The 27,565-nt window shown below is 40.8% G+C and overlaps 2 protein-coding genes and 1 long non-coding RNA gene across 7 annotated transcripts in view; 1 reads left to right on the top strand and 2 right to left on the bottom strand.

Moving 5' to 3' along the window:
- EGLN1 (egl-9 family hypoxia inducible factor 1) overlaps positions 1 to 13,602 on the top strand; it is a 37,165-nt gene extending 23,563 nt beyond the window's left edge. Inside the window, exons 2-6 of one of the 5 annotated variants that reach the window (XR_013956642.1) lie at positions 3,816 to 3,935; positions 5,177 to 5,313; positions 6,791 to 6,858; positions 9,038 to 9,657; positions 11,134 to 13,599. Coding sequence is in view for 3 of the 5 variants with exons in the window: in XM_080616186.1 (XP_080472312.1) it covers positions 3,816 to 3,935; positions 5,177 to 5,313; positions 6,791 to 6,858; positions 11,134 to 11,237 (429 nt within the window). In the remaining 2 variants the exon portion in view is untranslated. Of the gene's footprint in view, positions 1 to 3,815; positions 3,936 to 5,176; positions 5,314 to 6,790; positions 6,859 to 9,037 lie in introns of all 5 variants that reach the window. The other 4 variants (XR_013956643.1, XM_080616186.1, XM_080616187.1 and 1 more) reach the window with 4 other exon arrangements.
- A 4,224-nt stretch (positions 13,603 to 17,826) lies between these two features.
- Positions 17,827 to 20,526, bottom strand: LOC308220381. The gene is made up of 3 exons (XR_013956653.1): positions 19,628 to 20,526; positions 18,638 to 18,708; positions 17,827 to 18,305 (listed from the first exon to the last, which is right to left on the bottom strand). It is a non-coding gene; the product is annotated as an uncharacterized lncRNA (long non-coding RNA).
- Positions 20,527 to 20,757: 231 nt separating this feature from the next.
- SPRTN (SprT-like N-terminal domain) lies at positions 20,758 to 27,562 on the bottom strand. Its single transcript, XM_080615343.1, has 5 exons — positions 27,257 to 27,562; positions 25,566 to 25,665; positions 24,621 to 24,749; positions 23,606 to 23,873; positions 20,758 to 23,301 (listed from the first exon to the last, which is right to left on the bottom strand). Exons 1-5 carry the CDS (start codon positions 27,520 to 27,522, stop codon positions 22,601 to 22,603), a joined length of 1,464 nt encoding a protein of 487 aa, XP_080471469.1. The 5' UTR covers positions 27,523 to 27,562; the 3' UTR covers positions 20,758 to 22,600.
- Positions 27,563 to 27,565: the final 3 nt, after the last annotated feature.

Consider the following 27,565-nt stretch of genomic DNA (forward strand, 5'->3'; position numbering starts at 1 on the left):
ATTTAATGGTCAATTAGAGTTAGGGCTGACATACTAAGGATGCTGATGTTCAGCAAAAAAACTGTGGTTTCAATTAGTTCTTCTATTAATAACTTAATGTACTCGTTTGGGCTGATGGCCTGAAGTTAATTTTCTAGAGTTAAACATTTGCAAGTAGAACATATGTGTGTGAAAGAGCGATCAGCAGCTTCTTAAGTGTGTGAATACTTGGATTTGATAGGATTGGGTGGATTTCAGAGTTGGGAGGGCTCTTTCATGCTTTCTCGATTACTCATGAATTCCAGAGGGTATCTTAGGACAGTGCTCATGTGCTAGGCATGAGTACTCAGATGAAAAGAGAATGTTCTTGAGTTAAAGAAGGTTAATATTAAGAGTGTTTGCAAAGGAATCCAGTGGGTGAACAAATACACTATGTGACTTAAATATATTCTTTGCAGAAATTTAAAGATTACTGAATACTTAAAAATTGTAATGCCCAAGAAGCATAAAAAGGGAGAGCTCCTTCTCTCTTACGAAAATGCAAGTTACTCATTGAGTCCAATTCATCAATTACTTTTATGGCAGAACTGACGAGACAGGTAGCTCTTTGTTTTGGAGAGCTAACAACTATTGTTCATGGTCTAAAATATTAAGGAAGCTTGGACATTCTGATCTCAAATACCTGGCCCTCTCCGCTGCCATTAACAGTGTTTAAGCAAACAACGAAAAAGCACCAACCCTCAATTTTTTCTCTCTGATTGCATACATGTATTTGCTTGCTTACTCGTACTGTAAAAATGTTAAAGCAGCAGTAACAGAAGTATATGACTTCATAGCCAAGCCACTTTTTTTTGTCCTTTCCATGTTGGTAATCTCGCAGTACATGACAGTTTGACATGAACTGACTTCATGTTCTTTCACAAAGCAATATATTTTTCATGTCTTGTAAATTATGACTTTCCTTATCATAGTTCAACCGGGGAGAGGGAATGGTCACACTGACTGGCAAAAGCAATGTATATTTTGCTACACCAGCCACTTCAAGTTTGTTTGCTTTCCAATTTGCAACTAAAGGCTGAGTCATTCTTACTGTTATAACAAATACATATTAGATAAGTTATTGCAGCAGAACTGTTTCTCGTCTCTTGCAGTAGATGATAGCAGAAGTTTCAGTCAAGTCTAAAGTCAAAAACAAGGGCTTTTTTAAAACATTGACAGTATTTCAGACTCAAATGATTGAATGAAATGCTTCTGACATTGAGTATGGCTGCTCATTTATATGAAATCGATGATAATTGGTGTTTCCCCAGACCTTCGAAAAAAATGGTGTTGATGCGCTTTCTCTTTAGCAGTTGATGTTGAGGATTCTTTTCTTGATTTCCCTTCAGCAAAGACAGCAAGTGCCCATTTCAGTACCTTATAAATGAAACTCTAGCAATAGGATACAAATTTATGCTTCTCTAACTGCAAAATTATTTGTTTTGAGGAACAGACAAACAAGTGTGCCCTTGAGGGGGAAAGAAAAACCAACCCAGCAGGCCCGTGTTAGCCAGAGAGACCTGGGAGCTGCCCTAAACTTTTAACACATTTTGTTTAGCTCGGTGACAGATCTTTCATATCTGAGGCTAACTCCTCATGATTTCAGTGAGAATTTTCGTTGCTCTAGCTACTTGGTCTCAGTGTTTTCGCCATTCTGAATGAGTTTTAGTAGCTGGTTCATGCAGAAGTTGAGCAACAGTTAATGTCAGGGTGTAATTTATGTGATAACTTCTCATCAAAATCCCTTACATTAAAACTTTCCAGTTGTTAGGAATGCTGTTACAGGATTGGACCTGGATCTGCTTTCAGCTCCATGAGAGCTTGATAGGGTTTATGTGGTGTATGGGACTTTTTTCAAGAGGGTTGGTTTTCCAATGGAAACCGAATACCTTCCTCTTCCAGCCCAGCTTTGCTTTTGTTCCTTTTTTCTCCATAAGAAAGGAAATTACAGAACCCGTATTGCGTTATTTGGTATCTTTAACTCACTGTTTTTGATTTTTGTGGGTTTATCTTCCTGCAGCAAAACTGATAAGTAATGACTGTGCCAAATATTAGATCACATAACTTGATACATGTAATATGTTTGCATAATGTGAGACCTATAATGATGACTACGCTGTGATTAAAGAGATTGAGAAGTGCCTGATCTCCAAATTACAAGTATCTTTGAATTTTATAATTTTGAGTACTTTTCATGCAGTGTACTTGTTTATATTTCACGTAAATGAAGATTGGCTTAATTTTTAGAGTTTTTTTAATAGCCACAGTGCTATTACTTGGCAGATGATAAATTCTGATTTCTGCCTAGGATTTACCAAAATATTGCTTCTTCTCTTAGTGGAGTATATGGAAATAGGGATTTTAAAATGTTTGCTGCTATAGCAAAATCCACTCTGCTTGTATGCAACATACAAATATTTTGCTGATTGAACTGCAGGTACTTTAAACTATTTCCCACCCTGCTCAAAGCTCAGTTTCTTCCAAGTAATGCAAACTGTGGAAAGCTTCATTTGTTAACATTTAGAGGGGGTAAACTTAATAGAAACCAAAAAATGCACTGAAACAGTTGATCCAAAATACTTTTAAACTGATGGGTTATATTTTCACAGTACACACTGTATTGGGAAAAAATATTTTTGAATAAGTAATATTTCTGTGTATTTATTTGGGGGGGTTGTTTGTTTATTTTTTATATTTTACTTGAGAGGTGAAAGAGTTTGCAATCCAGAGGTCCAGGGCTAAACCAAGACAGGAATGATTGTGTTTGAAAGGCTGTTGTTGCTGCAGTCATCTGAGTACTGCGGTGGCAGTGGATGACTTGGCCTGGAAAACTTTGTCTCTGATCTCTTTCAAAAAGCTGAAATGATTCGTATTTCCAGCAAATGCATAAAGATACGGGGATGTGCCATACAACAAACAGGCCATGTGAATTAATAGCTAATCAAGCCCATCAGGCCATCCGTTAGCATGGCCGGTTTGTGTCACACGCACATCCGCATGTCTGAAGACTCAGAAACCAAATCACCTTCTAGGGGTCTTTCAAGTCAGCTGGGCTAAGTGCAGCATGGGAAGTTAAATGTATTACTGTACTGGGAATCGTTTGATGTCAGAAGGTTATTGCAGATTACTGTTCAGTGTCTGTTTTCAATTTCTCACTTCTTGGCTAAAAAGGATGTTTTTGTTATACATGTGGGCTTGTTTCAACAAAGGTTCAAAGACCTCCTATGTACAGGACAAAACACAAGTCTAAGAATGTAATTGGAGTGATTGGGTAAGATGGGCTAATGGTCTTGTGTAAAAAGTCTCCTAAAAATAGTTTGCTGTTTTTTGAAGAGGAGGAATTCTTTGTATTGGAAACATGGAGGGGAGGGATGAGGGGGGTGGTGTGTAAGACAAAAAGATAGCTGTCTGTGAACTTGAGTCTGGAAAACAGGTATTCTTATCACAAGAAGCACGTACTACTTAATTATACACAAGACATTTTTCCTCTCTTGTGTTTCATTCAAGGGAGGGAAGTCTGAAGGATTAGTCACAATATGGAGCAGCCCCACCTTCCATACCTTAATTAACAGTGTTCCTCTCTGTGTGTTTCATGCCTCTGTTGTAGACATCTGTGTTCAAAACCGGTTTTTTAACTAGCTAGAAAAGACAGATAAAAGAATTCTTTTCCCATTATTTGTAACTTAACTTTTCTGTTGCTTATGTATGAACTACTTATGAGTTTATACAGATAAAATACAGACTTTTCCCCCTCACAAAGATAAAACTAATTACCCTGTTTGATTCTTTGACTCTAGGCTATGGTGGCTTGTTATCCAGGCAATGGAACAGGATATGTGCGCCATGTTGATAATCCAAATGGAGATGGAAGATGTGTTACATGTATATATTATCTTAATAAAGACTGGGATGCCAAGGTATGCAATAATTTCTTTCTATAACTATTTTTTTTTAACATACTTGCTAATGCACCTTTGCCACGGGTCTTTGTTCTTGTCCTTGTTTCTGTGCCAAGTGTTGTGGTTAATGCTATATCAGTATAGTTTAAAGCAGCACAAGTCTTTGTACCATTGTAGATACAGGGTGTAGAATAGATAAGGATTTATAACACAGTTAAAGCGGTCTAAGAATTTACTACCAGTGACTTGAAACTCTCCATAAATGTAGTGACCATGGTAAAGTAACTTTTTAATACGGATCTTCCTAGCCAGTCAGTGGCATTATGTGGATTGAAAGAATGGATGTAGCTAAATGGCTGTGTTAAAATCATGAGTAATGCAAAGACAGCTTTGTTTATTCCTTGATTGCTGTGCAGTTAGCTATGGAGAAGTTTATTCTCACTGTATATGAGAAAAGAAAAAAGACAAAACTTCTGATACTTTCGTCATACTTGGGAAGTGTAACATGTGGAAGAGCACGTAAGCAGTACGTTTCTGTCAATTGGTCACACCAGATATGGATAACGCAGTAACACAGGCTGCAGCTGAGAAGTTCTGCCCCCCTCTGCCCCTGCTTTTTTTTTTCTCTTGAGTGCTGTCCATTTCCTGTAAAAGCTGGATGGGACAGTGAGGCTGATAACACTCACATAAAACTGGTAGCTGAGAAAGCTGAGACAGAGATGGAGGAACTTGATGCTTTCTTTTTCTGACTTGCTTTTTGAAATGTCAAATTTGATCCTGCAATTAGAGAATAAATTACTAGCCCTTTTTGCCACAATAGCATCTTCACATACAAGTGGATTGTTTGGACTGAACATCTTAAAATGCAGCTTTGGGGCATTTTTAGTTGTTACATGTTTTTTTTTTTCCCATGGAAAAAAAATACGTAATAGAGCATAAAAGTCAAGCAAACTGCATTTTCACAATAACTGTGAAAGCTAAATCCCAAACAATCAAAACCCACAGCTTTTTACTTAAACATGAATAGAAGTTTTAATATTTGCAAGCATTCTGAAATTACTCAGTTAAAAATGTGTAAAAGATTTTGCTAAATTAAATATATTGACAGAAAAGCCGTAGATACATAATTTCTGTAGCATCTGCTGAAGGTTTTTATTTCAGTTCCAAGTGTCTGAAATATTTTCATATGTGATACTCAGTACCTTTACATACAGTGAGGCATTGTTTTAAAGCACTGGTTTTAAATATTTAATTTGTAGGTAAGTGGAGGCATCCTCCGGATATTCCCAGAAGGTAAAGCCCAATTCGCTGATATTGAACCCAAATTTGATAGACTGCTATTCTTCTGGTCTGATCGCCGCAACCCTCATGAAGTACAGCCAGCATATGCTACAAGGTAAGACTGATTAACTCTCTTTATATTGCACGATGTTTTTTCTATTGAGAAATGAGCAAATTCTAATGAGAAACGAGTGACACTATGAATTATGACCTGCTCCCAGGTCTTCCCATGTACAGTTCCAGTTGCGGTATGACAAGAAGGGGTTTATTTCTACTGATTGGTTAGGCGTCTCTCCTGCTGCTGAGTTTGTACTGACGTCTGATCTTGTATTTTTGAGAAAACATCCTGTAGGGTGGGTAGGAGGGAGGACTGGAAGCACCAGGAGTTTCTGTGTGTGTACTTGGCAGAACTGAGTAGGAGCACACAGCCATAAGCATACCCCACCTTAGCCAAGGGGTGTTGTCTTCACTATTTCTCTGTAATGGCTTTACACTCCCTTCCCTTTGTCCTTAGCACCTTACTGTGTTAGTGGAAGATTGAGTAGGTACTTCAGCTTTCTGTCCCTAATCATTTACAGACCAAGCCACCCCATTCTAGTTTGGGAATTGGAAGAGGGGCTGTGGGGCAGAAACGACCATTGTTACACAAATCTTTTCTTTCTTTGGAGTATTAGAGGAGTTGCTCCCAGTCTGAGTCACAGGGGGAACTTGGTATCTCTTTTGTCCCTCATGGCAGGGCAGTGGATGATGTTAAAGGTACCTGCATTCAGTGCCCCCACCTCTGGGCAGTGAGTGGGGATTACAGGTAGCATTAATAGGTAAATCATTGGAGTTGTTGATCCAGACTTCCTGTTGCCCGAGTTGCAACACGTTTGGGTGGCCAGAGCACTGAACATGGGAACTGTGAGATAATGCAAGTACCTTTGCAAGAAGTAACTTGAAGCTACACGTCCTCTTGCAGCCTCTCAAGAGGCTGTACTGCTCTCCCCTCCCCCTTTGTGCTCTGAGCAGATTCAGAGGGTGAAATGCATTTACTAAAGCTCCTTAAAGATTTTTTTTCTCAATAGCTGGTATTTCACATTTAAATCCTCTACGGGCAGTGGAAAATCAGAGAAGCTGTGTGAGAAGGGGTAGTTCCTTTATGTCAAATGTGAAGAAAAAAAAAAAAGAATAGGTTCTTGTAGTGTGTCTCAGTGATGGACTGGGGCGAGTAGAGTGAAAGATGAGGTGCAAGAAGAGTGAAAAGAAGAGATGCAAGAGTGAAAGAAGAGGGCAGGGTGATAGGGACAGAGACTACATTACAGCTTCTGCACAAGAACCATAATAGCAACTCATCAGGATAAAGAAGCATAAACTTTACACCATCAGTGTCACCCTTCTGATGACTGTTCAGGCAGTACCTACTGATGGGACATGCACACATACACACAAAACAATTGCAAACTGCCAAAACTGCTTGCTTTTTGTTTTATGAAATATTTCCTCTGTCAGACTGCAGAAGTATCGTCTCATTTAGGTTGTATTTTATGTCAAGTGCTTCACTGTTTTTTTGATTCAGGGTTCAGGAGTTGTTTTTCCATCCATTTCCCTAGGTACGCAATAACAGTGTGGTATTTTGATGCAGATGAACGAGCACGAGCTAAAGTAAAATATCTAACAGGTAATCTCTTTTAATATATTCTGTGTTGGTTTGGTTTTGTTTTGTTTAATGGAAGAATAGCTAAGTAGTCCTCCAGCCTCTTTGGCCTACTCTGTACACAAAAAGGGAGAGAAGACCAGTGTAATTCAAAGTCAGGTTTTACAGGGAAGGTGACCCAGTGGTTGAGCTGTTAGGCAGTGACTTGGGAAATCCAGGTCAGTGCCTTGTCCTGCTCACACTTCCTCTGAGACTGCTCAGTATTTTCATATGGGGGTTACAGCCTCTCCCTAGTCTTGTCTCCCTAGTAGTAGGTGTGGAGGATAAATACTCCAGAGACAGTGGGGCACTGCAGACCTGAGAGCCCTGGAAATAGTTTTGATGGAATATAGTGATTCAACAAGTGAATATGACTTAACTGGACTAGAATCTCTATATTGGAAAAACAAAAGCCTAAAATTAAAATCTGGAATCAAAGAATGGAGTTACTTCCTCTATTTCCAATTCCACATATCTAGCATCTGTTTTCCTTTTCTGGCTTCTCCCTCAAGAGGAAGTTGATCTAATTTTCCTGTTCAAATTAGCATTATAAGGAGAAATGGCCGAGGACTTCTGTCATGCTTGTAATTGCCAACATGATTTTGTGTTTGTTACCACAGTTTAAAAATAAAGCAAAATCATGTGTACTGCAAGTGCACACATGCACAGGGCCAGTTTCTCCATGGCTTCATCGAGAGCTCTGAAACTGATGATGTTGAAGACGTGGCAGTGATTTCCGAATGGTATTTCCATTCATTGCTGTTAGATATCTGAAGCTCATGACTAGCCCCAGAGCTATCTAGTGGCTGCAAAGGGTGCAGTTCCCCCTGTGACTTTGTGTGTTCTGGGAGTGGCAAGAGTAATGCAGGTCCTGCAGGGCTTGTGAAGAAACACAGGGGTCCCTCAGCTCCAGCTCGGCAGGTGACAGCAAGGTACCGTGGCTTGCCAGGCACTCAGGAATGCCGGATATCTCCCACCTGGTGTCTGCAGGAAGCCTGTCTGTAAGTTAGCCTCCGTGTCACATGCGTGTGACCACACAGCTCCTGGAGCCAGCCTTACTGGATCAGAGCTGTTCTGATTGTGTCTGCCCAGCTTCAGCTGCTGCCCTTCCCCAGAGAGTGCAGACTTGTGTCTGCGTGCAGGGAAGGTGCTCCCTCTGGCCTCCCTCCTTCTCCAGTTTCCCCCTAAACTGCAGGCATTTAAGGAAGGAAGGCTGGGTTGGAAGGGTTGTTTTAAGTTTCAGTATCAGTATGTCCTGTAATTGATTTATGATATCGTATTGTGGTGATCCCAGTTTTCATTTGCAATTAAAATTGCATTCTTTGCTCTGTATCAGCAGCAAAAACTATGCAAGATGCCTTCTATTTTCTACTGAAAATAAAATTCAAAATTATAGAATAATTTTATAATTTTGTTTATTATTATTAAATTTATTATTATATTTATTATATAATATATAATATAATAATTATATAATTATTATTATAGAATAATTTTATAATAATGTTATGAAAGAGAAAACTAAGAATTTCTGGCTTAGTGTCTAAAGGCATGCAGAATCTGTTTGATTTTTTTCTTGAATACGGGATACTGTGTCTGTTAATGTTTTGATAGTAAAGCTTTTATTTGGGGGTAACTGAAGTTACCTCGCTCAATTTATATTAAAAAAGGAGATGTGGGTTGGTTGGTGGTTTGGGGATTTATTATTATTTTTTTAGCAGCAATTCAAATGGAATGGTTCATTTTAATCATGCCTCAGAGTTTCTTTACAAAGCTAAATACCCAGAAACTCCAGATATTCTGATACTAAATAATGGAGGGTACTCCCTCACATTCTCAATTGGCTGTTCTTAAAGCTTACCTTTATAAAGGCTGAGATGATGAGCTGCAGAACTGCATTTGTAATGTGAAGTATCCAGTTTTCTACTTGGGCAGCCAAATACATGCCCACTTTCAGAGACGATGGGTAACCACAGCTTGTTAACTATGCAGCACAGGATATAGAGCACGTATACAAAAATACCTGTCTTGCTAGATCATTTGTACTAGATAATCTTCAAAGTGCTCTCTTAAAACTGATTTTGAAAGTCATGTAGTGATTCTGTAGACTGTACTTTGATAAATGCTGAAAAATAATGCCAATTTCCTTTTCATATTTCTGCAGGTGAAAAAGGTGTGAGGGTTGAACTTAATAAACCTTCTGACTCAGTTGGGAAAGACGTTTTATAAGCCTTTGGTTTAGCAACTCCCCTTGCTATTCTCCCTGATAAATCTTGATGCTATCTATTAACTTTTGAATGTGAATAACAAGATAAAGGAAAATCAACAACAAACCAACATTTTAATAAAGAAGCAAACAGTGTTTCAATGTTGCATCAAATAGAAGGTTCTTTGACTGCTGAAGCATTGTACTATGTGATTGTGACTCCAGGCCTGTGACTGCTTATGTGAAGAAGATAAGCAATCAGTAAGAAACAGCATATGCATCTGGACATAAATAAGTGCCCTACATAGAATTTGTCCATCCTTATATTTTGCCAGACCTGTCATCCAGCTGAATCCAATTCATCACTCCCTTTTTTTATATGCTAAAAGTTTGAATTTTGGGTAATTTTTGTATGACCAGGTACAGTTAATCAAAATTGAGTCTTAAAAAAAAAAAAAAAAAAGAAAAACTGAAAAAAAAAAAAAGAAAAAAATTACCGTATTCTCCAAAATAACATGGATCTATTTTTGTAAAACTGTTCATACTGTTCTCCTCTGCCATTGAAGACCTAATTTAATGTAAGGGTTGCCAGTAACTGATAATCACTTTAATTTTCTTTACACCTTAAGTCAGAAAAGGAGCACTTTAATTACCAGCTAAAAACCTGATTGTTTTATATCATATCTCACACTAATCTTAACTTTTAAAGATTGCTGCTGTATTGTTTTTTTTGTTTTGACTATGTCCTCCTGAACCGTATTAACAAGCAAATCAGTATCTCGTTATTAGTAACATTCAGTTTGTGGTTTTGTATGTTGGATCCACAGAGGGGAAGTTTCTGTCTCTGTTTTAATTTGGGTTAGGGGATTTTTTGTTTTGTTTGCCTTTCTATTTTTTTTTTTTTTTTTTTAATTTTATTTTATTTTGTGGGTCGGTTTTGTTTTGCTTTTGTTTTGGGGTTTTTTTAAGTGACTGGCACTAAGTGAACTTGACACTATCGGTTGCTGTCATTGGCTTTGGGGACCTGGTAAATACCATCGAGTTACAAGAACATACAAGGGCTTTCCTAGGCTATTAGAGGTACCCAGAACCTCCTTACGTACTTGACGGAGATTTTTGAGCTTTCTCTGTTTTCTAACGAATACTTGGCACTCCACTTTCCTTTGTATATAAGTTAATAGAATATCAAAACCCTCACTTTTTAATTTCCTTTTCAATTGTTGGTGTCCTGTGCAGTCTGTAAGTTGACACCTTGATCTATTATATAGTATCAAGGAGATGGTCAGCACACTGAAGCTGAAGTGCATCACTGTAGGCTCCTTGTGCAATACATCTTTAGGTTTTCACTGGGCTGAAGGATTTCCCCAAAAAGGCACTGCCCTTTGATCAGTACTGAGGTATATATTTAGTAGAAAACATTTACTTTCTTTTACATTGTTTTAAGTTTATCAAGGAGAGGGGACATCACAGAATAGAAGTGAGATGTGCAGAAATGTTGATACTCTTTTATTTTTAAGAAATGGATGGGTTGGACACTGATCTCTTTTTATTATTATTATTATTTTTTAATTCTTTCCTTTTTTTTTTTTTCCCCCTGAGCTTTAAAAGCTTGAGAAAACAAAAACAAACCTATAAAAGACAGCATTCGCATTTTCAGGAGTTTGAGGGTTGATCGACTTGCCCACTGCAGTTTTCTGTCTGTCCCTTATTTCCTTACTTAGCCAAAACAATGTGAGTGTACAGAAATATTTCTGTATATATTACAACTTGTGACAATTTTAGCATCTGTATAGTTTGTATTCAATTAGAGACCTTTTCTATGGAAAGCTCAGTAATTTTTTATTAAAAACATTACTATTGTTCATGTAAAACATGAAAAAGCTAATTGTTTAGTAACAAACTGACAGAAGGGGGGGGGAATCAGTATTGGTATATCATTTAGGAGAACCAACAGAAATCCCAGTTTTGTTTTGATTTTGCTTTTCCTTTTTTTTTTTTTTTTAGTATATTCTCACCCTTTACAGTTACCTTCCTCTTTCCTCCTTTCTTCCCAGAAAACCAGACAGGATACCTTTACTCTAAGTGCCTCTGCCAACCTGGCCAAGGAGTGCAAATCTTCATTACTGTCTGGTCTGCAGTGCATTTAGGCTACCAATGAATCAAGCAAAAAAGCCACCTCTTCTACTTCACCTTCTTCAGTACTACTCTAACAGAGGTTTGTTTAGTTTTTAGAAATGTAAGCATAAGCCTTTAAACTCATTTCAGTCCCTCTGTAATTCAAAGTTCTGCAGTTACATGGCGTATCAAATTCTAATCACACTGTAGGTTTGTGCTTGCCAGACAGGTTTTAAAAGTGCTTATTTTTTCACTCCATGTAAGTTATTACAATAGGGTCAACAAAATCAGGTCAGCCATTTCTTCCATGTCCTTTAGAAACTGTTCATTTCATGTCGGTTGAATATTCAGTCTTGAGCATCACCAAGCAGGTCCTTGTTCTAAAACTATTTTTTAAACTGTCTTATGATCTGTATGTGTCTAGTCCTGGTTAAAGATAAAGCTTCATAATGCTATTTTTATTCATGATGTTAGCTGGCTGTGAAATACGAGACCTTTATCTATAGCAGGCGAAGAAATTCAGGATTCATTTACAGGTTGCCTATAAAGTTGTGTAATTTGAAAAGCAGTGTTCATTATGAAAGAGCTCTCAAGTTGCTTGTAAAGCTAATCTAATTAAAAAAAAAAAAAAAGATGATGTATAAAGGTTCTTGAAAACTATGTGTGGATTTTTTTTTTTGGGTGGTTTGGGAGGGAGAGTCTTCTGTTAGGTTGGGGTTTGGGTTGGGTTTTTGTTTGGGTTTTTTTTGGGGGGGGTGGGGGTGTGTGTGTGCGCTTCTTTTTTCTTGAATCTGAGCTACTTCTGGTTTAGAGGAGGTTCAGGGAATGGGCTGTGTTTTAGGCTGCCTGCAGTTACCTGGCTGTGGTGATCATTTTCCTGGTGATTTTGTTCTTTGAGGGGCAGCACCAAGTTTAGACTGGCTGGAGGGTGATGATGGACAAAGATGCAGCTCTAGTGTTTTCACCACTTTCTGACAGGTACATGAGGGGCAAAGTGGAAGTCCTCTTCAGAGAGGATTTGTAAGGTTTAATGGGAGTTCTTCAGTTTTATGTGGCTCCCAATGAATTATGAGTGCTTTGAAGATGGCAAAAAAATGGTAGAGCCTGCAGACGCCTGTCCGTATGAGATGCCACACAATTTCCCCCAGCTTTTTGATGAGCTTTGTAATGACTGTATGGTAATCAAGGAAGCATCTGCCTGGCTGTGCTTCTGCCATTGCTGTGCATCTTGTGAAGCCCCCCTGCATGCACTTGTCTGCCTTGTCCCAGTTCAGAGTTACCTAGTTCTCCAGATGAGTCTGTCAGCCTTAGTGCACCTTCCGTGGCACTTGGCTACCTGTTGTGCTCAGTTCTGCTCTAAGGTGATGGCTCTTGGCAGTATGTTAGGCTGAAACTGAAGTGCAGTAGCCCTGAGCTGATCCCAAAGTCTTTTGAGGCTTTTTCCATGCTCCAGTGCTATATAACATCTTACATGTTCTCTTGAAATAGCCTGTGCCCCATCTTTGTTTTTACATTTAACAAGGAAGAAGCTTTTCAGCACTTGCAACTATCCTGTGTCGACCTGACCTTTTTAATTATCACATTGTTGAACACAGTATGCAGGGGGATTGTTTTGCATAGTAAAGTCAAACACTGCACCAGGGAACGATGAGGTTTCTCTTGGATGTTTCTCAAAAGAAGGACACTTGCAAATCTGAGAGGAAGCAGACAGCCTGTATCTTATGTAAAACATCTGGCTGTGCTGACGGCTTTTGGGTCAGGAGTGGAAAGATCACATCTCCAAGTATAATCAGACTGGAAAGTACCATTTTTGTGCTTGCTGAATGCTTTGGAGAAGAGGGGGGAGTGCAAAGTGACAACAGCAAACTCAGAGCCTCAACATCCTGAAAGTCTAACACGTACCTTGCTTGCAGGCATGCAGATGTGCAGATGGCTGCATGCGCTTGCAAATACCTAATGGGAATATGAGTACTGAGCAGCAAAGACTTGGAAGCAATTCATGGGACTCAACTGGATTCGGATTTCATCTGCTTTTTCTTGGGGGGGTGGGGAGGTGGGTGTATAGAGAGACTTGGGTCTCTCATTGTCGGCTTTCATATTAAATACTTGGGGGCTTTTTTTCAGCTGTAAAGCCTGCAAGTAACTGCAAATGCACTTAAGTCTGTTCATTCTATTACACTGATGCAGGAGCTGTGTTCGCTTTGGAGCATCTGCAAGTTGCCTGATGCTGTCTAGTGGGGGATGATAGCAGCTGACAGAAGCAGGTTCAAGGTCCTCTGTCCTACCAGACAAAACCAGTTCCAGGGAGTTTGCTCTGTTGACTTTCACTACCACTTAATTCCGTCAAGCTTTTCCCCCTAGCTTTGAAGTTGAGGAGTGAATATACAGCACATTTATCCCTTGCCTGAAATAATAATAAAACCAGTCCAAAGCTCCCAAATGAGTGAGCCAGGTGCTAACAGTTGGCTCTAAAAGTGGAAAGGGTAGATGAGATGCAAATAACCAGCCCATTTAGGGTAAGGCAGGACAGGGAGGAATTGAATAAGTTGAATAGAAATGGTAAAGTAGGATTTGACTCCTACTCACAAACAGCCTAATACCTGAATGTGGTATTGGGTTATGAGCTGGTATTTCACATTTCAGAACTACCTTAAGGCAAGTCTCTTGGATTGTAAATGTATCTACCTTGCTTATATTAGTGATTGTGGACACCACTAATGTTTTGGCAAGGGAATCAGGGCCATGGGTAACAGGATCTGTTTTCTGAGATTAGAGTCCAGTTGATGGTGTCCCTGATAGCAAAGAGCAAGGTTTGAGCTGTCAGATTGGGGGTATTTATTTTCCCTTCACTTCCCCTTCTCCAGCCACAACATAATAGTAAGTAACGCAGTGCTGGGCACGTGTTCTACAGAGTCATATCTTAACAAACAGGCAAAACCTGTAGTAAGTTAACACTTTGGCCCTAAATTTGTGTTTCGTGTAGAACTCTTTAATGGGATGTGGGAAGCAGTTTCTAAGCTGCTTTGATTACTTTTATTTTTTCCCACCTGCACTATGAGAACATTTTAGTTAAACCCCCCCCCCCCAAACTTTATAGAAAATAGCACAGGTTTATTTAAAACAAACAGCTGTATATAGTTAAGAGTTGCTGCAACTTCATAACCATGCAATGTTACGCAGTGACATAACCAGGGAGGGCATATATTTTACGGTAAAAGTTGGGGGAGGGATGCAGAAATCCTTCGGGAACCTGCTCCCGGAGAACGGCTGGGAGCAGGAGCGGTTGACTGGGTCCCCCTGGTGTCCTCACCAGGACACGGCCTCTCTCTGAGAGCAGGGAGACGTGTGTGCCGTGTCCTAGACGTGACAAAGAGACAAGTGGCTCTGTTTTAGGTGGAGGAAGTTGTGCTGCACAAACAAAAAGTTACTTTAACTTGTAGCAGCTAAAGAATGCAACCTGGTCTAATGGAAGGTGTCCCTGCCCATGGCAGGGGGGTTGGAACTGGGTGAACTTTAAGGTCCCTTTCAACCTTAACCATCCTGTGATTCTATGATTCTACATGTATTTTGGTTGGGAGGTTTATTTTGCTGTTGATTATGATAGTGCAAGCTCTTGTTTAGATACTCACGAGCCAGCCTTGTCTATGAACAGCCACCAGTGCAGGGACAAAGGAATATCAGAAGAGAGAGGTGGTTGGTTACACATCCAGTGCCTATAGCAGATTTGTTCTGGTTTCCTCAGGTGAAGCTCTGCTTCCTACCTCCCGGGCACATTCCCTTGGCATTTCCAATCCTGCACATGTGTGGGGCCTCTCCTGCCCCTTGCTAACCCAGGACTTCTGCATCTTTCCAGGCACCATTAGCTCCCCAAGTGCTGTCCCACGTCCCACCCGCCGAGCTGCAGGGTTCTGTGTTACATGGCTTCTGGGGTGTTGGATTAAGTTATGAAACTCACAGCTGAGGAAGACGTTTGGGGTTGGTTTGTGTGAGATGAAGGCTGGCAGCAGCCTGGCACCTGCCTTTTCAGGTGGTCTGGTGCTACCTAAGCCCTTGGCTGAGAGTTGCAATAAAAGGCCTAGGGAGGAGTTGGTGCTGCCTGACAGAAGCTCAGTGCAGCAAGCTGCTGACCATCTCAGGGAAGCAAACTAATGTTGAGTTGCTGAGGGTGCTGCTCCTCCCCTTTGGCAGAGATGGTGGGGTTAATCATGACACAGCTGAATGGTGGCAGTTCATGGGACATACCCTTCATCTGGCACTGTATTCAGTGTCTCTAGTTAGAGACACTGGCATCACTGGCATACAGGCATCACCCAGGAGCAGTTTCGTGCCAAGTTTGGGTAGTCCTATTGAAGAAGGAAGGGAAGGGAGAGGCACAAGGAGACTGGAAACTGGTGCAGGATTCACAGACAGGACATCTACTTGTCAGTCTCCTGACACTGGTATCACTTCCACACAAATCCACAGCCACGTGGAAAATACGCGTGGGGCTGGGATCAACCCATCATACAACTCAAAGCTGAGTGGGGCTGCTTGCCCAGGAGCAGAGACCTCCACTCCCTCTCCTCTTCCTGAAGAAGGTAAGCCAGTGTTCCCCTCAGTACCTGCTGCAGGGTGGGCATGGACTGACTGAAACCCTTGGCTAAGAGTATACAGCATCAGTTCAGTGTGGGAGCCCCACACTGCAGGAGAGTCTTGGGGAAGGTAACATTGCTGGAGCCCATTGGTAACATTGAAGGGATTAAGAAGAGGGCTGCATTAAGGCAGCTTTTCAGTGTCTTCCTCAAAAACCAAGGTCTGCTCATTCCTTCAGGGGATACTTGTGTCCATAACACCTTGCAAACAGCTCCAAAGTTGTGGCATCACTTACCACTTGCATCTGCATTTCAAGACCTAAGTGTCAGCCCAGATATTAGCAGCAAGACCTCTTGGGTGGTGTCTTCTTAACTCTGCCTGGGAAATGCTGCCAGCTAGCTTGAATAGTCTTTCAGGGGTTTGCAGTACCTGAAATACCTCCTATTTCCTGTCATCCGATACTTTTCCTGCCTTCTAAATATCTTATAGGTACATTCAGAGTTAATTATGTCTGTGCTTTCATTCATGTCATCTGGAGGGCTGATAATCTGCTCTCCCTTCCCAGCGTGGCTTGGTGAGGAAGCAGCAATTAAAACCTGCTTTTCTGTGGCCGGCTGTGAGAAGTGGTGACCCAGCTACCTGCTCCTCCATCCAGCTTCCTTGTACCTGTTTTTGTGTCATGGCACGTACCTGGCTCCAGCCTGAAGTCCCCCAGTCTCTGATGCATGGGATATGGGGGACTTCTCTCTCATGGTTGTGGCCTGGGTGGTGGCAGGGATGAGAGCTGCCCGTGTCAACCTTTGCAGGGAGAGGAAGAAACATACGGCTTGAAATAAACTGAGGGTTACAGATGCTATAAGCACTCCTGGGCTGTGTCAGTGAGGATCTTAACTGCTTTCGGCTGTAATTTCACTGTCCTGAAGTGCCTGTGGGGTTGTTACGCAGAAGCCCAGGGTGGTGGAGGTCGGAAGTGGCTCTTGGAGATGGTCTTGTTCAGTTCCCCTGTCCCTGTGCAGGTTCACCCAGAGCTGGCTGCCCAGGACCGTGTCCAGTTGGGGTTTAGGTATCTTCAAGGATGGAGACTCCACAAGCTCTTCAGGCAACCTCTTCCCTTGTTCAACCACCCTCACTGTAATAAAGTTTTTTCTTGTGTTTAAACTAGATTTTCGATATTGGTACCACTAAATGCCAAATCAAAGGAATTACCTAAATAATTGTTAGTGATATGTCCCACAGAAGACAACTGATTTAAAAGGCTGAAGTCCCTTACTTGCAGCTTTCTATACTACACCTGGTATACAGGTACCATCCTCTCTGAAGCCCTGGGGTGTTTTATCCTCAGGACATCTCTTCCCTTTGGATGTGTTTCCACTTGCCATATCCCTCCATTGCCACATAATCTGGAGCACAAATGGGTGGCAGAACACCCACTTAGCAGATCCTTCTGGAAAGAAAGCAGGTAATTACTGGGATGCTTCCAGGAAAAGACCAGGATAGTCAGTGGGAAGGCAAAAGCAGAGGAGCAAAGCAGCAGGAAAGAAATGGAGTAAGAACAGAGATGCTCTATGGCTGATCATCCCACCAGTAAATTATGGAACGAAGCTACTAGAAGAATTAAAACCCCCAATGACTCCATAATCTTATAGCTGACATACTGTACCAGGACTTCACCAAGCTGTAATCCACATCTCACCCCAGGCTTTCTTCATGACCAGTGACATCTCTTTGAAGAGAAGATACCTGCAGCAAACACAGAGGTTGATGTCATTAAATATTTACTGCTTCTGAATTAAGCAATGGGGGAGCCAAATAGTTGGCTTGCTGGGTGTTGCTATTTAAAATGTTCTTTGTTATGCAGTTTATGAACTGTCAGGTTCAAGACTTACTAGGACACAAAAAAACAGATGAAATGATGCAAATGATAAGGAATGGATGGGACAGAGGGCGAGTTATTCAGGCCAAGCTGCTGCACTATCTTAGAAACTTAATCTAGTCTTAAAGCAGCCTGGCCAGGCAGAAGCTAAAAGGGAATGGAAGGATTAAGGCCGTGTTCACGTCCCTTTTTTAGTTTTCACACCTATGGTGCACTACCCTTCCCTGGGCCTGTCACAGCCCTCCAGCTCCCCAGCTCAGCTGAGGTGCGGGAGTTGTTTTGTGTTCTGTAAACCCCTCTGACTTGTGACAGCTCCATCCTGACTCTCTTGCAGAGCTGGGTCAATTTCAAATGATAAAAGAAAATGATATTTTTCACTGGGATGGATGCAGACCGCAAAAGAATGCCTTTTGGGTTGTTCACTGAACTCAGAACTAGAAAAAAGAGCTACTGCCTCATCTTCCAAGTCCCTCTTGCAGCAAAGCTAAAAGAAGCACTCACAGAAAAGCCAGATAGTCATAAATTTACTTTCCATTGCTCAGCTAGTTGCAAACCAACCCCCATTCCTCCTCCTTTAACTTGTGGTCCGTGCTGATCCATCTTCAGCCTGAGAGTGCAGCCTAGGTGAAATGCGAGCCTGCTCATTCTGCACTTTCCGTTCTTGCCCTGTATCGGTTGGAGAGGAGGTATTCCGTAAGTGCAAGGAGTGCCACCTAATGGCCCGTTGAGGAACCCCAAGGCTCCACCCAGCCTGCCGTCTGATGCTTTTTCCCCCCATATACACGAGTATAGTAAAACACGGTATATTTTCACAAGCACTCTGAAACGCAAGTCTCTTTCATGGCTTGTCTACCCATAAACTATGTTTTGAGGGTAATGTAATGTCGAGTGTTTAGTTTCATACGCGAACACTTGTTTCTTTAAGCTCAAGACTTGTGTAGCAATCCAGATGCAAGTAAGAACTTGGATGTCCATGGTGCTTTTTCTCAGAAACTCACCATTTGCTTCTTTCTTGCTATTACTCTTCAGTACAGTGTAACTTGCTTTACTTTAAGGATGTATAGGGATGCTGTATGGAAAATACAACAGAAATGAGGGCCTCCAGAAGAACACACACAAGCCATTTACTCTATAGCACGTCCTGCTGCTGCAGCAGGAATAGCTTGAATTTTCAATAGCTACTTTGCATTTCAGGAATTATTCACTAGTTGTTCACAGTATCACAGTATGTTAGAGATTGGAAGGGACCTCAAAAGATCAGGTTCAGTTACAACCAAGCCCTAACCTTTGCTTTGGTAAAATATTATTACCTCAAATCCTTTATTACTAACAGTGGTCCAGTGCCAGGTAGCACAGCCTGTTCCAAAGGAGCAGCATTTACTTTTTCTCTTGAAAAACATTCCTAGAAAGGAGGCTCAGGGAACTAGTTCCTATACAGTCTGAGCAGCAGCACCTGCCCTGCCTGAGAAATGTACTTCCATCTAGACATAAACAGCCTGCTCATCAGCTTAGGCATAGGCATTAGGGTTGAACTTGCTGCAAGAACATACTTCCCATACAACCTAGATCTCCCAAATGAAAACAAATAGTAGTCATAGAATCATAGAGCGGTCTGGGTTGGAAAGGGCCTTCAGATCACCTAGTTCCAACCCCGCTACTGGATATGGTGAAGTATAGAGGTATGCACATTATCACTTTTAACACACACTATGAAGCAAACTATTTCTATTACATATCTTTTTGCAAGATACTAATTCATTTTTATTAGTCCAGAGAAAAATTCTACTTCCCTCTTCTTCATCAGAACTCATCAAGTAGTATCAAAACCTCAATAACATGTCCATGAAGGAGAAAACAGTTGAAAATATTTGACCTTCAGTATTTCTTGCCCAATAACCAGTTTCAAGGTAACTTAAGAGCAGCCTTTTATTACAATGAAATATTTAAGCAAACCCCCACTTAGACAGTTTAACCCCCAGAAATGTTACCTGAATCGTTCTGAACAGTTCCAGTAGATCACCACAGCATCAGATTGCTTCTGCCTTCAGTGTGCTGACAAACAGCACACACTCATTTTTGACCTCTGTCGTACCTGATTTGTCTCAGAAGCATATTAACTTGTTTCTCAGATTTCCAGTCAGGTCACTTATTTTGCAGTTCAGTGAAGCGTGGTTGTTCAGGATTCATTACTAACTTGTGCTACAGACAGTCTCTAAACTCAGAGGACAAAGTCAACTGACAGAGAAGATGGAATTTCTCACCTTTTACCCAAATTTACCAGCATATTTTAAAAACAAACTGATAGCCATTGTCATAATTGTGGGAAGGTCACTGTATTCAAGAACAGTCTTACAGAAACAGCATTCACAACAACATACCCAAAAAACCAAGGCCATGACCTGTTAATAATAGGCTGCAATAGGTAGGAACTGCAAAGTGCATCCACCTAGGTCTTTGTCACCTTTACCTCCATATGAAGGACATCTTGGCATCATAATACCTCACTGTAAAAACACACATGGGCAGCAGTAATGTTTTTTCCACGGCTGGCCCAGAACTGCTCAGTTGTTTTGAAAACAGATCTTTTTTAGGACATTTATGTATTTGAGACAGAACTTGCCTGTAGCTTAAGTTAGCCCTGCCCCAACAGGCATTACTGGCCACTGAATTCTGCAGGTCAATCCCCACGTTTGTTTTCTATTTGTTGTTCAAATGAACACCACTGATGTAGAAGATGACATAAGAAAGAAAAAAAATCCATTCAGCTATACCCACAATCCTCTCTTCTCCTTTACTCTTATCAGTTGCAGTGGGACAAACAAGGAAACTGGTGAGAACAATAGTAAGGGAAATACCTCTCAGAAAATGCTTCATGATGTGAGATACCACTGACACTATGAATCTAGTCCTCTTCTTAAAAACCTACGGTAGTAAAATACATTTTAGGAGTACCATCCATGCACACATCAAGTTTCACTGAGAACACAGAGATACTGCAGTTTTACAAAGGAAGCATGAAAAATTAACATGTCAAATCAAGTTTTAGAATCACTATTTGTAAATTTTTCCACAGAAAAGAAATAAAAGTGAAACTGTACTAAAAATATGATGGAGAAGGCAGAGCTGGATGCGGTCTATGTTCACCAATGCCTGTTTTGACAGGGAAATTTAAGAAGGAAAATGTTGATACAGATAGGATATACTAAATTGGACAGTTGTTAGACAGCCGAGCTCACTCATGAGCAACACAAGATGGCCACAACTGCCATGAAAAACCCAGGCTTAATTAAGTGTAATTTAATGAAGATGAAAATTCAGTAACAATTTATTCAACATATTTAAGAACAATCCAATTCACATTAAACCTCTGTAGCATCATTATTTAAAAAAATACACCAATGTTTAAAAAAGATTAAGGTATTATTTGCTAAATTCCATTGCACATCAGTTTATTTTTGCATTTCAAAAGGGAGCAGCAAGTAGTTGATTATATAAAGGCAAACATACGTGCATCCAAGGCTAATATAGCCATTTAAAGTTGTAGCAACAATATATGAAATAGCATAATTAAGTTTGGGTTTTTTTAAACAGAAATATTTATAATCAGTTTTACAAGTAAGGAATCTAGATGTTAACTGTGGAACCAGTTAAATACTTTCAGTGCAGCAAGAGAACGGTTAACATCTCACAAAGTTTATGTAGAAAACACATCTGCTCAGCATTCATAACTTCTCATAGCACAATGGTTTTAGTACTCAACTACCTGGCTCCTTGGATACTAACCACCAGTTAGCAGCAAAATAAAGACTGTCAGCTGCTGTCAATTTAACACCATTTTGACTTGTGAAGCACTGGAAGTTTAACTGAAAAATCATCTTTTAATGACATGGCCAGGAACAGTTTTTATCAGTACTGATACCAATATTCCTCACAACTTTTTACTTACTAGTGTCAGGATACGGGGGTCAGTTACTTGTGCTCATAATTCTTATATCCTAACAAAAAATAGTGAACAGTTTGTGCAGATGATCAGAAGCAGCGGATGGAGAATCTAGCTGGGACCCTGGACCAGACAGACATACCTAAGACTGAAGTTCCTTAGCTTCCATGTGACCACTCTGACTTGCAATGGTGTAGCCAATGTTTAAACAATTTCTGAAAATAAGCTCCTCAAAATGCCCTTTTTTTTTTAACTTTTAAATTGAGCCCTTAAGTATAGGGCCTTCTCCTCGTCTATCAAGAACCTTGTGCTTGATTTCCTAGCACCTTCATTGCTCTTCTGGATCTTCTCTTTCCTGCTACAATCCACCCATTAAATATAAATGGATGGTTTGTTATGTTTTTGATGCCTATGCCTCTCACATCTTTGGTAAAATCCTCACTCTCACCTACCTTTCTGAAAAGCTTACAGGTGAGATGACCACCTAAGAGTGTAACTGTGGCTTATGCAAAATAGTTTCTGTTCTAAAAGTACATGCCATTAATGACACTACAGTAAACAGAAGAATTCTTATCTATTACAGGTGATTAACTTTAAGAATGGCCAAAAAAACCCCTCACTTAACTCTCTCCTCCCCCAAGACAAAGGGGCTTTAAGAACAAACATAAACTAACAGGATTAAAAATGTCTTAATATTAAAAACTGCCTTGAAACTAGGAAACAGGGAGTTCAGCAAGTGCCCACCTCCCTGTGTATTGCCCTGTTTCTGCAGCAAGAACATTTGCACAAACATCCACCTGCTACAGCTTCAGAATTTAATTCCTTGGAAGACAAGCAGCAGCTAGCTTCCCAGCCACCACTGATGTACCACTCCACAAAACTTCTTGTTCAGCATGCTGACAGTGGTTTAAATTCCAGTTCAGAACAGGCACACGGGGAAGTAACCACAGCTTAAGCAAACCCTGAGCAAAGTAGTTTTGAAGCAATGGCTTATCTTTTTGAGACAGCTTTCTGAAAGGTTTTATGCAAGACAAGAATCAAGGTGTTCATTTATTTTAGACTCCAAAACCTCAGTCTGGCAAACAGGACAACTGACTTTTTTATCCTGCCTCACAGCAGTGCTGGAACTTGCAGAGGACACTGTAGATTCAGCTTTGGTTTTTGAAGGTGTACTTATACTTGAAGTGACAGCAGTACCACCTTTTTTAATGAAATAGTTTTCAAAGGCAGTTCTGTCTTCCATTTTTGGCCATTGCTGAAGTGTATTAGAACCTTCTGAGCTTTTTTTCTGACCTGCTGTTGTCTGCTCAAAACAGATTTGTTTTGGTGACCCATTATAAAATGGCATAACCCTCTTGCCACTTGCAGAGTCTTGGTTTGATTTTTCTTCCATAACACGAGCAATTTTAACAGGTGATCCGCTCACATTCTTGTAAGCTTTTGAATTAGCAACAGAGAGTTTAGGAAACTCACGCTTCGAAGCTAAGTTGATTTTCTCACTGGCATCACCAGTATGCAGTGGAAAGAAGATGCCACTGCGGGGTGATTTTTCAAATATTATCTCATTTTTAGGGATTGGTATTGTCCTTACGGGGGAACGAAGTTGTGAATCAGATGTTTCATTTGTGCTTTTTTCTGAGAGTCTACTGTCTCCTCCCCCAAGCCGATATCCCTTTCCACTAAAGGGCATCAGATCTTGCGTATCATGGGTTTTTGTCTTGCCTGCAAATTAAGAAGAGAAGAAAGTAAGAAGAGTAACTTTTTAATATACAAGTCATAGGCTTACTATTTTACATACTTCATAAAAACAAATCTGCTGCTTGAAAATAGTGCAGTAAACTAAACCTTTTGCAAACAGTTTAGTTGAGAAGGAGCCTAGAAATGCACAAATAAAATGGGCCCCGTTCTTTGCTATGTAACAGTAGTATCTTAAGCAGAGCTCATGTAGTGGCTGATCTGTACTTGTTCAAGGAACTGTTTGGACAAAAACAGTTTGGAAAACTGGCAGAAAAATTATTTTAAATACCTTTCTTAGGTGACTCGGAATTTGGAAGTTTTGCTGCCTGAGTTTTCTCCTTGGATTTCTTATAGACGTTCTCTGGCTCCTTCACTTTTGTGAATGTACCTCCACATTTCTCTTGATGCTCAGCCCACCAGAAGTCTCGCGCAGAGGGTGCTCTATTCATCGAACGTTTCACATATCCAAAGTAAGGTTTCCTATTTTGGCAGGGGCCGTTGCATCGCCACCAGTGCTGGCGGTACAGATCCACCTCATCATGAAAATCATGATAGATCTAGGTTAAAAACCAGAATAAAACAGTCATTCAGAAAGTTCCTAATTTTACACCAACAGCTCTACAATATTCTTTAAAGATACATTACCATTTCATTCCTTCCATTACTGCTGTGATTTTTACATTACCAGTTCAAAGAGCTGAACCTGGGTAAAATTCGGTCAACATTTAGACACCATTTAAACAAAGCTTAAGAGACAGGATGCGTAGGAATGTGTCCTGGCTATCTTGTCTGAACTGCAGTAAAATCACTTTGAAAAATCTATCTACAATTTCACCCTACATGATGTACTGGTTAGAATGCATTGCAAACAATGCCAGTACTGTATTCTTTCTCCAGATACTATCTTAATGGATCTTGCCAGACATATTATTTTGCAATACTATCAACCCACTTGCCTCTACTGATACAAATCTTAACTAAAACAGATTGTTCTTCTCCAAACAGTATTCTGACATGGAGCTATTCTGTCTCTGATAGCATTAAGTTGTTTCAGGTTTAAAGAAAAATACTCACAGAGGGCATACTTGAAAATCGTATGACTAACAACTTGCTACACCTTCCTCAACCTGTTCCCACCATCATCCCCAACAAAATAATTATGGAACTGGCATACACTTGGATGCAAGTTTGTATTGGTACCAACTGTAGAGAGTCAAACAGGAACAAGTCTATTACTCACACCACATACACCAAGAAACCAAATCAGGAAGAAACCGCTATTAAATTAAGTGATTTGTGCTTACTGTGACATTGGCTCCAGTCAACCGATTAATGCGACGCATATGTTTGCAGAACTCTGGTCCATGAGATTCGCGATCTTTGTCATTATTAGTAACAAAAAGCAGGGCATGGATCATTTCATGCAACAGTGTCTGAAACGATGAAAATCATTAGCTATTTACTGAAAAGCGTTATATATAGTTTCAAAATTAAGCTGTAAGTATTCTACTCCCCTACATTTATCTCTCTACTGATCTTCTCTTCATGCATTCACATGTTTATTCTGGGGCATAAAAACATGTACTCATTCTACCTGTCAAATGAAATTACCCCTATTCCCATACCACCAAAACATATTACTACAATAAGTGACATTCCAAAAAGCAGAAATAATCCCCAAACTTAAGTCAGATCTTTGAAGAGATCATCCCCTCTGCAATCAAAAGAGACACTTGTGAGAAAGTTGAAACCCCACAGCATTTCTGCTCATTAAGTAAACAAGGATGTTCAGCCAACTCAAAGCAGCAACCCTGACAGAGGCACAAGAAGCAACACAAAGTTATGTTTGCAATCATATCCTATACCCTTATTTTTAGCTGTTGACCTTTAGAGCTAAAAGATGAAGCTACAGCCACCTTCCAATTGTGCTATCAGTCCATGTTTGGTTTTAGTATTAGGGAATAATTTATGAGTAAAAAAGTTGGGGTTTGGGTTTTTTTCAGTAAAATAAGCAAGTGGCCTTAGTCTCCCACTCAGAGTTGCCCATTTAGAAATGCAAAAATGAAAGATGACCACGACACCGAAACATAAGCATCACAAGCGTAAAAATAAAGACACCATTATTTTACAATCTATAGGTATATAAGTATATATAGTATATAATGCATACTACAAGAATCCTACTATAAAATATTTGGGGGGGGCTACAATACATTTTATGTGCAGATTCATGAGCACTCTTCAAATACCTCAACGAGATCCTTCCTTGGTCTTAACTTGAGGAGTGGCTCACTTAGACGAATGGAACACATTCCACCTTTTCCTTCATATTTACACACTCCAGCACAGCTGAAAGAAATACAGAAAGAAAATATGAAAAGCTACTTGTTTCTGTAGTACATTAATTAAGAACTGGAGTTAAAATGCTGTCCTCTGCCAGCACATACTAGGTAACTCTCATGAAAAAAACCTTTTAGTAGTTACTTGAAAAACTCAAGAAAAAAAAACAAGAAAAAAATCCAAACCCACAAGTTCCTTAGAATAAGCTGTGACTGAACCAGCAAAAGTGAATCTGTAGTTTATTAGATATCTTGCAATCACTTTAAGTCAAAGCTGAAGTAATCCTGAGGAAGGTAGGGGGGGATCACAATGGACTGTTCCAAGCTAACCTGTTTAGGAGGCAGAGGATTGTTTTTATTAGAACTCCTCATGGAGTGAAATACATAAAACAGAGGTTGGAGAGTCAAAGCAGCCAACACCAACTTAACAGCTGGTTGCTGCAATTTAACTCCTCATCCTCTCCCAGTGTTTGACTCTTACTGAACTTTCATGTATCATCACTTCTGCATACTAACCCAGCAGAAAACATTTTTCTTTTTTTTAATGTTACTGAGTTAGTGCTCTACCTGTTCAGTGTTAAAATATTTTCAACTATTTAAAGAGTACTGCAATCAGCAGAGAACAAAAGGGGGCAGTACTCCAGCAGCCAGCAATTGCATCGGCTGATCTGCTACAGAACTGCAACCGGCAGGTCAAAGCTTTTTTTGTTTTCATCTCAGATTCCCTGTATATTCCCCTTCCTAATCTAAGCTTTCTTAATATACTGTTACAATTTCATATTTACCTTTCTGCCATGGTGTAAAATTATAATAGAAACTGAGAACAAGAAAAACAACAGCAATACAAATATGTTCTTATATATTCTGACATACAGTTTAAGATCAAATTATTTATTCCACTTTAACATCTCTCCAGTGTCGCCTGCACCCCAGGAGAAGACATCTAGGGCTGCCAAGGATGACCAATGAAGGACAAAACAGACAATGACCAATCTACATCCTAGGGTACAAACCACATCAGAAAAGCAGGACACCCAAGTACTAGGAAGAGAAGCTGTGGCACTAGCACACTGTGCCTATGAAGCAACACTCAGGAGTAGCATGTAACTATAAATGTCAGCTTTTACTTCCCTGCTCCCCCCCCAACCCATAGCTATATACATGATATATTAGAAATAAATTCTTCATTGTGAGGGTGGTGAGGCACTGGAACAGGTTGCCCAAAGAAGCTGTGGCTGCCCCATCTCTGGCAGGGTCCAAGGCCAGGCTGGACAGGGCTTGGGGCAACCTGGTCTAGTGGAAAGTGTCTCTGCCCGTGTCACAGGGTTGGAACTGGATGAGCTTTAAAGTCGCTTCCAATCCAAACCGTTCTATGATGAGATGAGCTACTCCTTATTTGAGGGGCCACAGACTCTTCCAACAGCTCTGACACAGCACCGGCACCCTACTGGGGCCCCATAGCAGCTTCCCCTGTCCCCCCCACCTCGCCTGCCCACCGGAGCCGGGCCTGCTTGGCGGGGAGGCCGCTCACAGCCGTGCCCGCCTCCCCATGCAGGGCTGCCCTGCGCGCCAATCCAGCGCCCCCCACTCCGATAGCGTACAGGGTCATGCGCGGGCTCCACGACACGTCCACCGCCGCCAGGCGCCCCCAGAAGAGCGCCTCGTTGAACTGCACGAAGAGGCCGTGCACATCGGGGCTGGGATCCAGCAGCTCCCACGCCTCATCCACCACCGACAGCGGCCGGAGGGGAGAAAGGTCCCGCAAGGCCTCAGGACACGGCGCTGGTGCTGGTGCTGCCGCTGCTTCCTTGTCTTCCGCTTCCCACAGCTCCTGGAGCTGCAGAGCCAGCACGAAGTCCTCCTCCATCCCCCACAACACAACACCGCCACAACCGCTGGGCACTAAGGCC

The sequence above is a fragment of the Psittacula echo genome (assembly GCF_963264785.1).
Source record: "Psittacula echo genome assembly, chromosome: 4".
NCBI classification, from domain to species: domain Eukaryota; kingdom Metazoa; phylum Chordata; class Aves; order Psittaciformes; family Psittacidae; genus Psittacula; species Psittacula echo.